At 46.9% G+C, this 15,585-nt stretch overlaps 3 protein-coding genes across 14 annotated transcripts in view; 1 reads left to right on the plus strand and 2 right to left on the minus strand.

Annotated features, from left to right (window-relative positions):
• The window catches only part of BLOC1S1 (biogenesis of lysosomal organelles complex 1 subunit 1), a 1,086,347-nt gene that overhangs the window by 100,287 nt on the left and 970,475 nt on the right, over positions 1-15,585 (plus strand). Inside the window, exon 1 of one of the 12 annotated variants that reach the window (XM_050748994.1) lies at positions 12,315-12,318. The exons of 10 other annotated variants lie outside the window; for them this stretch is intronic. The gene's annotated coding sequence lies outside the window, so the exon portion shown is untranslated. Of the gene's footprint in view, positions 1-12,314; positions 12,319-12,455; positions 12,460-15,585 lie in introns of those variants that run through there. One more of the 12 variants, XM_050748976.1, reaches the window with a different exon arrangement.
• The window catches only part of PPP1R1A (protein phosphatase 1 regulatory inhibitor subunit 1A), a 200,799-nt gene that overhangs the window by 64,373 nt on the left and 120,841 nt on the right, over positions 1-15,585 (minus strand). The gene's annotated exons all lie outside the window — the stretch shown is intronic.
• DCD (dermcidin) lies at positions 1,799-5,880 on the minus strand. Its single transcript, XM_050749099.1, has 5 exons — positions 5,640-5,880; positions 4,566-4,604; positions 3,053-3,154; positions 2,619-2,708; positions 1,799-1,972 (listed from the first exon to the last, which is right to left on the minus strand). Exons 1-5 carry the CDS (start codon positions 5,788-5,790, stop codon positions 1,929-1,931), a joined length of 426 nt encoding a protein of 141 aa, XP_050605056.1. The 5' UTR covers positions 5,791-5,880; the 3' UTR covers positions 1,799-1,928.

Raw genomic sequence — 15,585 nt, forward strand, 5'->3', positions numbered from 1 at the left:
TCCATGTGTTCTAGTTCCTTGTGGTTGTTGAGAATCCATCCAGTTTAAAATCTTACCTTCCTTTCCTCTCCCCAGCATATGCTTCACTGGAGAGACATGAAAAGGGGTGGGGTCTGGTTCTGGATCTCAGGGGAGGTGGGACGGGAAAGACAGAGATCTTTGAAGGTCACTGATCACAGTCAATGAGGGAGAAATCCTGATCTCCTGGCTTGGTCTACATTCTTCTGCTCCTCTGGAGGCCTCCACTGATGCAGGGTGTGGCGGTCACCAGATAAATGGTGGTTAGCTTCACTCCAGCCCTGCCATTGCTGTGGAACCCCTCAAAGAGTGACAGTTCCCTTAGGCCAGTGGCCCATACTCTCAACCCTCTCACCAGGTGCTGCCTCCTCCCATCCAGCCTGGAAGCCCCCCGTACAGCTTCTTGGCTTTTGGTCCTTCTTCTAAATGTACTCATGAGAGCAATGGGAATCCTAAGTTCTCTTCTTTGCTCTTCAGTGGCCTCAGGAGCCTGGGATGAGAGTGTCTTCTTGCATCTCTTCCATGAGCTACCATGAAAAACTTCTTTTTTCTAGAAATGTCAGATGATAAACAGGTACCTGCCTTTTTGTTCACTTTCCCCTGTGGCAGAAGTTGCTACAGAGATATAAACATTCATTCTGATCATCTTACTGCTAGGCATTTCCAGTCCTTGCAGTTAGGTGTGGCCATGGGGAGTGGGTTCTTGTATTACTTGCTAGTATAGCTCATACAAACCTCCAAGCAATCTGTTCCATGCTCCTTCCCCCTTTCTGTAGTTGGAATGGTGATAAAGATGACAGAATGATCTTGAAGCTAGATATTGAAGATGGCAGGGTTGCTGACATCCTGGAATCCTTAAATGACTCTGTGGAGAAGACAGACTATTGCTTCTTGCCCCCAAATCTGGAGCAAACCACCTTGACTTGTATATGTTTGTGCAATTATATCTTGGATTATTGTTTATAGTAGATTAGCCTTCCCTAATTAATATAATCTTGATACCTGGGGACATGGCTTTCTCAAGAGCTGTCCTACTATGCTTCAGTCTGGGCAGCTTCAGGTCAGTCTAGAGGGTGCATTCAGCTGGGGGTGAGAGGTTGGTGGGGGAGATGCCTGTCTCCTCCTGGACTGGAACCTTCAATCTAGGAGTGATTTCCACAGCCCTTCACTTGACTTGAAGGATAGAAGAAGCATCTCCCTCCCTTCTTCCATGGAGGTGTTCAAGAAAAATCTCTTTGCCATGAGCACTGCATTCCTCACAGAGCCAGTGATCCTGATGATTCCACTTTTCTCCTTTTGCACAGGGCAGAGAATGATAGTCCTGTGGTTGATTGGGATTGGGCTGGCTTTTCTAGCTCTAAGGAAGTCCCAGGGTGGTGGGCAGGCTCCAGATGTCAGAAGTTCTCCATGGAATGTGGGGTATTTGGGGTCTATGATTCTAGCTGTGGGTCCTAGAGCCAAATTCAAGGCAATGGGAAAAGTCCCACTCAACACTGATGCATAGTAAAATGGCATTGGGCAGGCAGAGTGAGGGATAAGGAGGCAACCAGTTTGCGACTTGAGGCTTAGACCCTGCAGATATGGGTGAGGGGCTGGGCATGAATCAAAGAACTTGCTGGAACTATGCTTTCTGGGAAGGCTGGGTCTGGAAGCTGTGTTTTGGGAGGAAGGGCCAGGGTGCCAACTGAAGCCTCATAGGGTGCTCCTCCAACCTCTTGGGCTCCTGGCCATGTTTCTTACCCCATCTCTTTTTAAGGAAAACATACACATACTCCAAGTATTACAGATGCTTTCAGTTTAATAGCTGTTTTTTAATTTTTTTTTTTTTTTTTTTTTTTTTTTTTTAGGTTTTGGGCTGAAGACTTAAAGCCCGCTGCTCCTGGGCATCATTTCTCAGCCTCTCCTTACAGCTATAGTACTGAGTCAAGGACGTCTTTAACGTCATGGACGGCTCCTAGGACAGCCACAGAAAAAACGGGGTAAAGGGGTAGGAAGACAAAAGGAAGGGAAAGAGAGCCAGGGAATTGGGGAAGGAGAGGGAGGTGGAGGGGGAGGGAGAAAGAAGGGGAGGGGGAGGGAAAGAGAAGGGGAGGGGGAGAGGGAGGAAAGCGGGAGGGGGAGGTGGAAGGAGAGGAATGGGGAAGGGGAGGGAGAGGAAGGGGAGGGGTAGGGAGGGGAAGGGAGAGTGGAAGGGGTGGGGAAGAGAATATTAATAAGGATTCCAAGGCCCCAGGCACCAGCTCCACCCCTTCCATTCCTCCTCAACTCTGTCTTTTGCTTTCCAAACTCACTGAGGCCTGGAGGGGCTTACACAGAAGTCAGAGGGATGGAGGTCAGATTCATTGGAGCCCCAAAGACCTACCCTCTTCCCCACCTTGGCAGGGGCAGGGGGCAAGAGCAATAAAAAAAAAGCAAGTTAGACCCCAGGGAGTGTCAATATCAGACAAGAATGGCCATTTAAGTCCAGATGAGGAATTGGTGACATTTGAAAGCACAAAGTGAGGGGTCTTCAACGGGGGGCGGGGCTGTGGCAGTTTCAGATCTCATGCAAGGGGTGGAGACCAAGGCTGGTCCTGAGGGAGGAGTGGGGACATACTCACCTTTACCCACACTTTCTAGATCTTCAACTGCATCTTTTCCTAGGTTTCCGAGTCCCCTCAGAGTGTTTTTTGCTCCCTCTAGGCCTTTTTCTAGGGTGGATTCAGAAAAGAAGAGGTCATAGAAGCAGAAAAACTACTTCCTTTGTAGGAGAGCTCCTCCGCTTCCTAGGCACCATGGGCACCCCTAAGGTGAAGTGGTTTTGCTGAGGGAACCAACTTCTCTGTCATGGGAAGGTCGGTAAGCCAGTATTAGCTGCAAAACCTATGGCCCAGAAACCCTGTGTGTAGAAGCAGGTGTGCACCCCCAACCCCTCCCTAGGAATATGGGTGTAGCTGTGTCCCTGTGCTTGTGCCTGTGAGTGCAGACTGGCCCCCAGATATCTTGCTGTTTCATGCATCAGAATTCTATACCAGGCATTGGCAAAGAGACTTACCCAGAAGGCTGGCTCTCTGCTTCCTTGGCTTTGGTGCCTGTCTGGCTAACCCTGGGTCTTCACCTGCATTTTCCTTTCGAGCTGCTGATGCCTCATGGGAAGCTGCAAGGGTGACGGAGTGAGAGGAATAATAGCTACCTCCACTCTTTCCACCCTGGTGGGGGAGCAGGTGGTGCTTTTACCCCCTGAAGGTCTGGCTTGAGGATAGCTCCCTCTCTCCCAATTCCTCTAGAGCTTGACTTTCATCATGTGTTAGGTTTTTTAGCACCCCTCAAGCTTTTTCCTGCTGCCTCCAAGACTTTTCCTGCTCCTCCAGGGCCTTTTTCTAGAGTAGGTTATGGTTCAGGGAAAAGTAAAGTCATGTTGGCAGAAAGATCACCTTAAAGAGACTCCCCCTAGTTTTCATTCCGTATACCAGCCACCTAGTGTGAGGAGGTTTTGCAGAGGGCACTAGCTTCTCTCTTCTAGGCAGGTTGGTGGATGAGCACAGAAATTTGGCAGTCTCTGAGGGGGACTTCTGCATCTATAAAAAATCCATTTGTTTATCTGGAGAATCAAAACTTCTCTTATCGCACTGGTGCAAAACGCAGCAGGGGCATCTGAGAAGAGACCAAGGTGCCTGGTGTTCCCTCTGGGCTGTATGTGAGAAGGCAGGGAGGGCAGCCGTGTGCTGTGGTTGGGGCTTGCAGTGCGGTGAAGATGTGCAGAAATACAGTTTATCTTTCTGTCATTAATTATCCAGAGTGTGTACATGGCTGGGGAAGTAGAAATGAATGAGAATTAGATCCCTCTCTCAGGGGCTTACAGTCTAGGAAAAGAGACAGAACTGCTATATACCGGAAGCCCAGAAGAGCGAGGGATGAAAGGAGAGACTGGGACAGAGGCACCACATCCACCAGGCAGGGAGGGCTTCAGAGAGCAGCTGGGACTTGAAGCTTGTTAGAGCATGGACAGGTAGGGGTTGAAAAGGCACCTGGGAAGAGGAACGTTGGGTAGTAGAAAGTTACTCATGTTGGCCGATGAAACAAATGTATAACATTTGATGTGGAGAATGCAAGCAGTGGAGCCTAGGGAAATTACGTTTGAAAAGTACCCTGGATCTAGATCATGGATTCCCTGAATGTCAGGCTAGGAGGTGAAAGCTTCGTGATGGGAAATGGGAACCACATGAAAGGTTTTGAATTGAAATTGTTGGTGAGGGTGGGGCAGATGAAAACCTCTGAACCCATCTAATGTGAAGTTCCTCCTCTTGCTCAAGAAAAGTTTTCCTTTCTTTCCCATTTTTCTTACTCCACTTCTACTTCCAGAGAGGGCTACCCTTTCCCCCATGCTCTGTCCTTCTCCAGTGCATGAGTCTCTCAGGAAGTCTCCCTTTTCCATGTCTCCTAAAGGTCGGCCTCCCAACTTTCCTTCCCCTGAACCCTTCTTCTGCTTCTCTGACTTCCTCCGCTCATATCCCCAGTCATTAATTCTCCCACCCGGGACTGGGGCAGGAGGAAGAGGAAGGACTCACGGTTCCCCGATCCTGGGGCAGAGGCAGCCTCTGGGTCATCTGCAAAGGAGGGAACAGTGACCATGTCAAGTAGGGTACAGTTGCAGGAGCTATATCCAGCCAGGGCTGCCTAGAGTTCCCAGGCCTCTAATCTCAGGAGCGTGGCAGTGGCCAGACAGGAGAGAAATCTCTGCTACACAAGGGGCCCATTAGAAATGCTTTTTGGTATCTCAACCAAATCCCTCTCTCTGTTATCCTCCCCAGACCTGGACTACTCAGAACATCCTTATGGAAATGGAATCATTCTCTGACTCTCTTCTATGTCTTAGATGTCCAAGTTATGAAGGGGCATGACCATGAGGGCATGATCACAGCACCTGCCCTAGTGACAGGGCAGGACTTGTTCTGATTGTCACCTGATAGAAGGACCTCAGAAGGACCTTCCCTCCATTTCTTTATTCTTCCAACAGCATGAATGAAGCACGCATTATGCACCAGACAAGGTGTTAGAGGCTGGAGATACAGCTATGGGGAAGACAGTGTTTGCTCGGGGAAGCTGACACTCAATGGGGGATTTGGAGGAATTAACATAATTACATAAGCAATTGTTTAATTACATTTGTGATAGTGCTAGGAAGGAAAAATATAGGAGGGAAGAAAATGAAAAACAGGGACCAAAATGATTCTGGGGCTTCAGCAAGGCAGCTGTGAGGAAATACATGGACAGAGAGAGCTAGCGGGGCAGACACTTGGAAATTGAGTAGGAGTGAGGTTGACATGGGTGGGTGAAATAATGGGCAGGGGAAAAGACAAGAGGATGAGCAAAAGTCTTGGCAGTGGGAAATGGCTTGGTTCATTGAGGGGAAAAAGAATGCCAGAGTGGGCCAATCGCAGACTGAGAGGAGAGGCAGTGCAGAGCCAGGCTGGGGCCACAGGGCTCCTGGCTTCCTCTGACCACAGGGTCCCTGTGTGGAGAACCCAGTGGGAGGCAGACTTGGGTGAACTGCCTCTGGTGAGGAGGGGAAGGGGAAATGAAGGCAGGGCCCAGTCTTCTGGGGACTATATGGTTGGGTGTCGGGGAAGAGCCATACTCACAGGCACAGACCAGGGCTCCTGCCAGAGCTGCCAGGAAGAGGAGACTCATGAACCTCATGCTTCTGTGTGCTAGAGCGGGTATGCCACCAAATCCTTGGAGATCTTGGGATCTAAGGTGTCGAGACTGCCTCTCTGGGCCTCTTTTAAGCATGACAGGGACCAATGGGAGCCAGTCTTCCAGTGGTGTGTTCTCCTCCTCCTCTTCTCCCACCTCAGAGCCACCTGTTAAGTCAACAAGGGCTGGCTGGGGCTTGCTAGTGCCCGCCTTCCCTGCAGGTAGGTCCTGGACAGCAGCTCTGGAGTTGGCACTGTCCTGACTTGCATCCTTTGCCTGCCTCTCCCCTTCCCATCTTGCTTGTCCCGGGACTCCCATCTCTGATCGCATCTGGGGTCCTGGGGGAGACTGTGAGAGGTTTCTAGAGAGGGCCCTGGCAGGAGGGCTGTGCTCAGAAGGCTCTCCTTCCACCTGGAAACAGAAGGGGGCCCCAAGATGTCAGATCCAGCCTCCTTAGGAGAGAGTGGGGGTGGCTGAGGCTTCCCTTGAGTGGGTTAAGCCTATCCCAGGAGGCTACCCTCACAGTATTTGGGGACCCCTCCTGACTAAGATCCAGAGAGGCTGCTGTCCTCTCTAGGGGTCTCCACATGGTAACCAGAGCTTTCCAACCTCAGTAGACCCTGACCAAGGTGTCTTCATTCCCAGCTAATGATCCTCTACCCAAGAAAATTCTCCTGATAAGTTAACCAGAATATGAAGTCAGTTCCCAGTTTGCCCTTCAGATGGGGGAGGGAGGCCAGTGGTGTGGATAATTCAGAGAAGTGGAGAATCCAAAGGTGCTTCTCTGTGCCTCAGAATCCCTTTCTGCCGACTTGTGTTTGCTTTAAAGTGGCAGAAACAGTCCTGGAGATAATGGGTTTATGACTCGATTTTGTTGTTTACTAGCTGTGTGGCCTTCAGAGAGGCAATTTACCTGCCCCACTTCAATTGTTTTTCTTTCTTCTTTTATTTTATGGTAATATTTAAGGTGTAACATGATGTTTTGATATACACGTATTTAGTGAAATGGTTACTATAGTCATGCAAATGAACACATCCATGATTTCACATAATTAGCCTTTTGTGTCTCTCTCTCTCTCTCTCTCTGTGTGTGTGTGTGTGTGTGTGTGTGTGTGTGTTTGGTAAGAGTACCCAAAATCTGCTCTTCCAGCAAAAATCCCAAATTCAGTACAGTATTACTGACTCCAGCGCTCGTGTTCCACTTCAGCTGTTTTGCATTTGATGGTGAGAAATGATCATTCTTATCCTACAGGTTTCGTGTGAGGAATACATATGCCAAAACTGGTCAACTCCCTCCTCCATCTATTCCAGACCCAAGCTGGGGAGCTGAGGATAACTTGGAAACTTAGTTTCTGCTCCTGACAAAGCCAGTTACTTCCTCGAGATGTCTTTTCTCCATGGAGTGGAGCCTGCCCTTGCCCTGTTCCTGGGAACTTGGTGAAAATGGACTGAGATTTGTTTCCCGAGGTGCTTTGTCTGTGCCAGACATCGTGCTGGGCCCAGACAGATAGAGATAAGCAGACTGTGTCTTGCCTTGAGGGGATACACAGTAGGCAAGGATCTCAGACAGATGAAGGGACAATCGATGGTAGCAGGGGACTCTGTCCTAGAAGAGAAAGCGTGCTCTTCCTAGCCTATGGGATTGAAGCAAAGGTGTCCTCCACCAGTTAAAGGCTGAATGATTTTGGCATGTCACATAATCTCTCTGACTCTCGTCTCTACAGTGTGACCCAGGGTACTTGTGAAATTCAAACAGGAATAGCTCAGATCCACTTTCTGGGTCAACTTTCTGGGGCTCTTCCCTGTGCTCTGGATGTCTCCTTCTCACTTCCATGGGAACTCAGTCCATCTGAGCTCCCACCGTCTCTCCTGTTTTGTGGTTTATTGTGAGCCTCTCTTGGCTTTTTTCCTTCAACATATAGACGTCTTAAAAATAAGCAAAATGTTCTTATACTCTCCCTGTCTAGCTTCTTTCCAATTATTCTGCAACCAAGCTTTTGAAAACAACTCCGTTTTTTTTTGGCCTCAACATCCGTGTTTTGCTTTATGTTCTTATCACCCTGTAGTGTTTCCACCACCATCCCTGGAACTGAGAGACGTCCTTGCCAAGGTACTCAGATACAGTCGCCACTTTTCGGCCTTTATCTTATCTGATCTCAGTGGGCTCTGACACTGTTAGAGCCACTCATCTTTTGAGGTGCTGGGGTTTTCTTTCTCTCTTTCCTTTTTTTGACCACCCTTCAGTCCCACTTTGACTCACCTTGCCTGCCCCTTATTCTCCAGTGTTCTATTCTTAGCCTTCTTCTTCTCTCCTCTTATACACTCTCCTGTGTGACTCATTCTTGGAGTCACACTTCTGACTCCAACATCTTCTTTCCAGCCCAGACCCCTCTCCTGAACACTAATATCCACCAATGGATGGGCGGTAACAGGATGGACCAAACACTGATGAACCCTAGGGGTTGAAACTGGCCTTACCTACCTTCCCAACATCTCCACCATCACCTGCTCCTCCTCCTGCACCATCTTCCATTCTGATTAACAGTACTGACATTCACCCAGTTATCTAAATAGAGATCTGAGAGTAATTTTACATTTTTCCTTCTCGTGGCCCCCTATATACAAGGACACTGGCATCTATCAAGTGCTGCTTCTTCGTCAATCCCAGGGCTCTGGCTCAGAAACCTCTGTCTGGATCCTTGCCATTTTTTTATATCCACTGAAGAAACAGCTTCACAAATGGTTTTCCCTCTGACAGTCTCAAGTTCTATCTCCCAGCTGTCTAAGTGATTTCTAGTAGACAAACTATGTGCAGAGCGCACACCATCTTTCATGAGCTGGCTTCTGTCTGTCCCTTCAGTTTCAACCCTTTTCACTCCCTCATCAAGACTCTGCCTCAGTCACATTAAATTTCTTTCAGTTTCTTGCACAGATTTAATTTTTTCTTGCGTCTGCCTCTTCACGTATTTTCCTCCTTGTATTGTCTTTAATGCCCTCCTACGATTAGATGACAGAGCTTTTTCTTACTCATCCTTTAAGATTTGGATCAGAAATGCCTTCTTCCTGGAAAATTTTCTTTTTCTTTTTTCTTTTTTTTTTTTGAGATGGAGTCTCACTCTATCACCAGGCTGGAGTGCAGTGGCACAATCTCAGCTCATTGCAACCTCTGCCTCCTGGGTTCAAGCGATTCTTCTGCCTCAGCCTCTCAAGTAGCTGAGACTACAGGCACGTGCCATCACACCTGGCTAATTTTTGTAGTTTTAGTAGAGACGGAGCTTCACCATGTTGGCTAGTATGGTTTCGATGTCTTGACCTCGTGATCCGCCCACCTCGGCCTCCCAAAGTGCTAGGGTGACAGGCTTGAGCCTGGCCTCTGGAAGATTTTCTGGGCATTCTTCTTGTCTTACTTCGCCTCCCCACCAAAGTGAGGTCAGAGTTCTGGGCACTTCCACCAGCCCCTTGCTCTTCTCTTTATCTATGCTTCACTTCGACGGAACTGGGATTGTCTGTTCAGTGCTTGGTTTTCCACACTAGACTTGAGCTGTGCAGTGCAGGACCATGTTTAATTTGTCTGTGCTACCCAGCCCCAGTGAGGATGCCAGACATACAGTTAGAATGCAGTAACTTTGGGTGAAGTGCAGCTAGAAACCTACAAGTGAGTGGGGCTAGAAACCTTCAAAATTTGGGCAAGAAATGTGAACTGGTGGATAAAGCTTAGATTAGACTAATAACATTAATCTGTTGGAAACAGATATACTAAGCTGCTTTTTAAGAAACTATTATTTGTTTATAGTTTTTTTCTTTGAGGTACAACTTATATACAATGAAACATACATATTAACTGTATTTTTTGGTCTTGACAAATGCATCTACTGATGTAACCCAGACTCCAATCAAGATATGAAGCATTACCAATAACCCAGAAAATTTCCTCCTGCTTTTTCCCAGGTGATACCTGCCCCAACTCCCAGAGGCAAGCTGAACTACTTTTTAAATACAGTCTTTTTTTTTTTTTTTTTTTTTTTTTTTTTTTAAGAGACAGGATCTTGCTTTGTGACCCAGGTTGGAGTGTAGAGATGCCATCATAGCTCACTGCACCCTCAAACTTCTGGGCTCAAGCGATCCTCTCACTTCAGCCTCTCAATGTAATGCACTCATTGCTGGAATATCTGTGGGGTTTATTCAATCCCAACTTGATAACCTTCTTTCTCTGTCTTGTAATGTGGGCTTATGCCTGTAGAAACCTGACAATTCAGGCCATAGAAGCATCCTCGGGTCAGGAAAGAGCTTGCATGTTTTCAAAGGTGTGGAGAGTCTCTTTGGTGTTCTGTGGTAAAAAGGGTCAGCACTGGGCCCTCAATTTTCATGCAGTTCATGGTGTGATTCCCCAGGAAGGGTCCAGAAGACAGGTTAAGATATGGGGAATACTTGACTTTGGACAGAATCAGCTTCTGTTTAACCAATGACTTCCAGCTGATTCCTCAGAAGAAAAGGTCAGGTAGGTTCAGAAGTCCAGTGTGGGAATAATGTGGTTAAGAGTTGGGAGTCAGGAGGTGAGTTAAGTTTAATATCAAAGGTGGGTGGTAGAGACCTGTGCAGGGCAAGGAGAATTCAGAGAAAGGTAAGCAGGGCCTTCATTCCTTTTGCAGGTGCTGGGTACTGGCATCCGAGGGATAAGTATGAGTTGGTATCCATGCTCATGGAGCTCATAGTCTAGGCTTGGTAATAAAGATAGGCTAAATAATTCGATATTAATGTGACCCCTAAAGGAGTACCTAGAAGGGAAAAATGAAGGTCTGAAGCAGTTCAGGGATGTTGAGAAGAGGGGAAACGTTAGAGGAAGCACTGAGGGGTATTATGGTCAGGAGAGTGAGGGAGAGGACGTGCTCCATTCCTGAAGATCTGAAACCAAGTGAGTGATAGGGCCAGAGATGGGGAGGCTTGAGTATGGGGAGCACCCGTGTGTGTGTGTGTGTGCATGTGTGTGTGTGTGTGTGTGTGTGTGAGTGCACGCACATTTGAGTGGGAGGTATGTGAAGGCAGAGGGTGATGCTCCCTTCTCAGTTGGAAGGTCATCTCGGGCAGATCATTACACAGCCCTCAGGAACAGTTCTTGCTATTTGCACAAGCCTTTTCCAGGAGGAGATTAGCCCTCAGGGTTCTGGAATCAGCACTGCCAAGGAGCAGCTTCTCTGTACTCCTCCTTTCCTCCCTTCCCTACCTGGGCCTCAGGAAAGAAAGGAGCAGGTACTCCCAGGGATTGTGGGGAGGGAGCAGAGGCCTGTAAGGTAAATACCCGTCCCCCAACACTTAAAAAAGATGCTTTTCATGAATTTAAAACAAGTCTGTAATATTCACTATCAAGCTTAGCCTGTTACTCATTATCGAGAGGGAGGCACGGGATGGGAATGGGGGTAGGGATGGTACCCAGAAGACTGCAATTCCTTTCTCCTAGATGTGGTTAAAGAAAAACACCCCAGTTCTCTGGGTTCCTTGAGGGAGCAATTGTCTGTGGACACCTGGTTGAAGACCCTGGTGCTTGCTAGGGTGCTAATCTGCCCCTTCTCCTGTTCAGAACATTCTTCCCCTGTTCTTCATTCTTCTCTGTCTGGGTACGGAGTCCCATCCTAGACAGTGGGGTGGGGAATGTGGAACGCAGAGGGAGGAGGCGACCCTGCCTTTATGAGGATGGGAGGTTGATTCCTGCATCTGGGACATGGACATAGGGCCTTTACCTGGCCATCTCTCGCTGATCCTAACTGACTTCACTGCTGTTTCTGTTATGCACCCATTGGCACTACAGTAATGCATTGTTTCTCTGAGCTAGTGGAAGCTAACCAGTCATCTTTGTCAAATGCATTAGGTATGAACAAAAGGTAAACTGCCTGAATTTTATAGGCAATTGCCAGAAAAATCATCTTCAGAATCAATATCCCTGGCTTTGAATAATTTCCAGATGACACATCATGTACCTCTAAAAATCAAAGTAATATTTGGAAATGATCATTAAGGACCAAGATGAGGAATAAAGTGGAGAGACATTTGGGTTGAAAACTCTACTTGGTTATTTCATCATAAGGTTCCCATTCTTGTCTGGCTCCTAAACACGTTCTGAAAATCAATTCAAAAGGGGAGATAATTCTGGAGCAATGAAAGCACATTTGGGGTGAGTATGGCCTCCCGAGGTGACTAGTTTGAAGAATGCGGTGCTCATTTAGATGTAGAAGTTCTGGCTTATTTGTGACAAATCAGTTCTCCTCTCCTTATTATCAAGTTTGAAATTGACCTTAGCAAGGTCTTTGATACATTTAGGACATTCTAAATTTTTTTATCTCAAGGGTCTGGAGAAATGAGGAGTCATCAGATCTTAGGAAGTTACTGGGAATTAATCTGGAGAGACTTCCTGGACCAAGAAGACTGTGGAGAGAGATGGAAGTGACAGCCTTCAATGCTGAGGGTTGGTTAGCATAAGGATAACAGTGCTGTCCTTGGATGCATAATTGGGGCATATGGACTGAGTGGAATTGACTTTGGGAACCCTTAAAATAAGGGCACAACAGAGCTGAGGGCAGCAGCTGGTAGAAGGATAAGATAAATTGTTAGAATGGAGTTTTAAACAGGGGGGAAGGAAAATCATCTTGGTCGTCTGCCATTCCTGCCTCTGAATAACTGGAGCCAATTCTAAAGTACTAATAGGGCCTGAGTAGGGTCTGCTACTCCCCAACTTTGTGATGCACTCCCTTAGTCCCTAGAAGTGGCAGGGGGTCAGCCCCAGCTGCTTGGAGAGCCAATTGCCTCATGGAGATGACTTAGATAAATAGGACTTTTATGTACTTGTTAATTCATGTGTGAGTTTGGGGCACTGTGGGAATGGAGCTGAGGAAAAGGGTTGCCAGTGAGGTTTGCAGGAAGCAACTGGCTTTGTTGAATCTCTGCTGAGATTCTAGGAACTCCAGGAGGTTGTTTTCCTGAAATGCCCGTAACTGGCCACAAGCCCTGGTTCCCTTTGCCCCTCTGGCTCTCTTCTGGGTAAAATTCTGACCTCTTCCCTGCTTCCTGTTCTGAGCTAATGACCAGGAATGAAGCTGCTGGGTAGGTGGGAACATATAACCTCTTCAGAGACTTAGAGACTCTTCAAGGGGGAGGATTGAGAGAGAAGTCGTTCCATCCCTCTCTGTCAGACTGGCAGAGAGAAGGGAAGCAACTGGTCTAGACTGAAGGTGCAAAGGAGACTATGAGAGATAAATTCCTTATCTTTGGCTCTGCCATTTACTCTGTGTAATTCTTGCTATAACATGTTTTCTCTGTTTTATGCATTCATAGTCCAGCTTTCTCAATGTGGGGACAGTGGAGAAAGCCTCTAGATCTATCTGCTTTATCTAATCATTTTATTTATTTATGTATTTATTTATTTTTAGAGACAGAGTCTTGCTCTGTCACCCAGGAGCTCAGTGGTGTGGTCATAGCTCACTGTAATCTCAAACTCCCGGGCTGAAAACAATCAATTAGCTCAGAGGCTAAACCTAATTCTCTGACTAGCCTCTGAGTAGCTGGGATTACTGGCATGGGCCACCATGCCCAGCTAATTGAAAACAATTTTTTTTTTTGTAGAGATGGGGGTCTCACTATGTTGCCCAGGCTAGTCTTGAACTCCAGACCTCCAACAATCCTTTCTCTTCGGCCTCTCAAAGTGTTGGGATTATAGGCATTAGCTACTGCAGCAGGCCCTCTAATACTTATTTTTAATACATGTTGAATAGACTTAACCCTCCTTCCCACTGGGAGATATTCAACTCCCTTGTCAACATCTGTGTAGATTCTCAGGAGCTTCAACTCTTAAAATCACTGTGCCCTGTGATTTTCTCTAATGAATTATCATTCATTTGTGTCTTGATTCCTTCAGCTATTCCCTGTTCCCTGAATCCCTCCAAATATGGACACAGCTCCGTTCTCTGAATTTCTCTGGGCACCACCAACATAAGGCTTTTGCCTTTGCTGAAAATTCCGACACAAAAACACTTTAGTCATGCACATGAATCATCCATGTCCCAAATTTAATTGGCCCTAGGGAACTTGAGCCATTGAAGTTCCCTGCTATGGGGAGCCTCACACCATCTCTTCTTAGACGTTAAGTGTCTCCTGGTCATTCTCTTTTTCCTAGCACTGCATACCCATTTACTTAACTTTAGTCTTCATTTGTTCACTCAATACATGTTTATTGATTGCCTACCATATGCCAAATACTGTGTGAGTCACAGATACATTTAAGTAGTTTAGTTGTCTTTGTCTCCTGCCATCCCGGGGAACTTCATCTTTCTTTGCTGAGAATGCAAAATGAACACTGGGTATGCCCCCATTTTGACTAATTGTGTACATCACATACCTCACATGCCTCAGAGACAAAACTTTGCATCCTGTGGTAAACTGCAACAAACTCTGTCAAGCATTAGTCCTCCAAACAAATAAAGCCTTGACTCTGTGAGTTGCTGACTCCCTAGTGAGGTGAAACTTATCTCTGACTTTTACAATATTGATGTCTGCAGATGACATAATAGCTCTTGCAGATATGGTAATCATGTGAGGAACTGCCATTTTTATAACAGTGAAATAAGAAACTGACCAACTGCTACTTCGCGGTTTTCCTTTACCTTCTGGGTATCTTACTCAGGGAGCCCACTTATAAACGAAGTCCTTTCAAACACTGAAAATAAAAATATTTTAAATGTTCAAATTTGCCTTTTTGTGGCTTTCTTTTAGCATCACCCAAAGGTCTTTTCTTTTGATGTTACCCGAAGCTCACTGAAATATTTTCTTATGCACAGAACCACGTACATCTGGACAGATTATGCCATCATTTTTGGAGGGCAGGAGATCTACAGCCAGTTATTTCTTAAAATAAATTATTCTGTAATAAGAATGATAAAATTTGGTTTGTATGTCTGAGGAGGGCCTGGGAACAATGAGGAGTGTCTCACCAGGAAGTCCACAGTTATTTTTGTCATAAATTGTTCAATAATAAGAATGATGCAATTGGTTCGTAGACATGAGGAAGGCCTGGGCAGAAGAGGAGAGTCCCACCTGAAGGGTGAGGTAATTAATTCCCTGGGCTGTGGTTGACCTCAGGCCCTTGCTTGTTCTGCCATACTGAGTCTTGGTTTCTGGCATCCTCTCTGCCTTTCCTCTGTACACCCAAACGCCTACCCTCCAGCTTTGCATACACTCCTCAGCCTTCTGGCTGGCTGCCATACAGAAAACAAAACGGGCAGGCTGGTGCTAGGGAGACCGGGCTGCCCCTGAGCCCTGCAGGGAGCGCTCCCGAGAAGGGTTAGAATTCTGTTTACCCAGGCTGTGTGAATCTGGTTTTTGTCTTTTAAATTCCATCTTTATTCTCTATAAATAAAGTCACGCTAAACATTCCAGACCACTTCTGCTGGGTTAAACGTGTTAATCTAAAGGCATTTTATCCATACACGGAGCTGGGGAGGATTTCAGGGGCCAGAATGTGGTAGCACGGCAGTGACATTCTCCAGAACGATTCACGGGGACGATTCTGGCTCCTAGGCCTGGCGATCTCCCCTGTCTCTTCCAGCACAAAACTCTTAGCATCTCTGTTTCCAGGTCCCATTTATCAGTTTTCAAAGAGGATCAGGGGTGTGGGGAACGGCGTGAAAACGAGCCTCCTCTGAGGACAGCATCTGAGTGAGAGGAGTGATAAAGGCCCCCCCCCCCCCACCCCACCACCGCAAGACAGTGTCTGTCACAACGCTGGACCTATTTTGGGTCAGGGTTGGAGCTAATGTAGGGATAACACAGCCACCCTGAGTTTCCTTATACTTAAGCAGAGGCACCTGGTACTACCTTCCCTCCTTGATCATAGAATGGTTTTCAGTT

The sequence above is a fragment of the Macaca thibetana genome, chromosome 11 (genome assembly GCF_024542745.1).
Source record: "Macaca thibetana thibetana isolate TM-01 chromosome 11, ASM2454274v1, whole genome shotgun sequence".
NCBI classification, from domain to species: Eukaryota; Metazoa; Chordata; class Mammalia; order Primates; family Cercopithecidae; genus Macaca; species Macaca thibetana.

What these genes read in the sequence shown, in the direction of transcription:
- DCD (XM_050749099.1), bottom strand. Translation starts at nt 5,790, where the DNA reads ATGCTTAAAAGAGGCCCAGAGAGGCAGTCTCGACACCTTAGATCCCAA. An exon ending in AGGAGCCCTGGTCTGTGCCT is followed by an intron (nt 4,605 to 5,639) that starts GTGAGTATGGCT and finishes CCTCCTTTGCAG; the next exon opens with ATGACCCAGAGGCTGCCTCT. An exon ending in GCAGAGAGCCAGCCTTCTGG is followed by an intron (nt 2,709 to 3,052) that starts GTAAGTCTCTTT and finishes AATCCACCCTAG; the next exon opens with AAAAAGGCCTAGAGGGAGCA.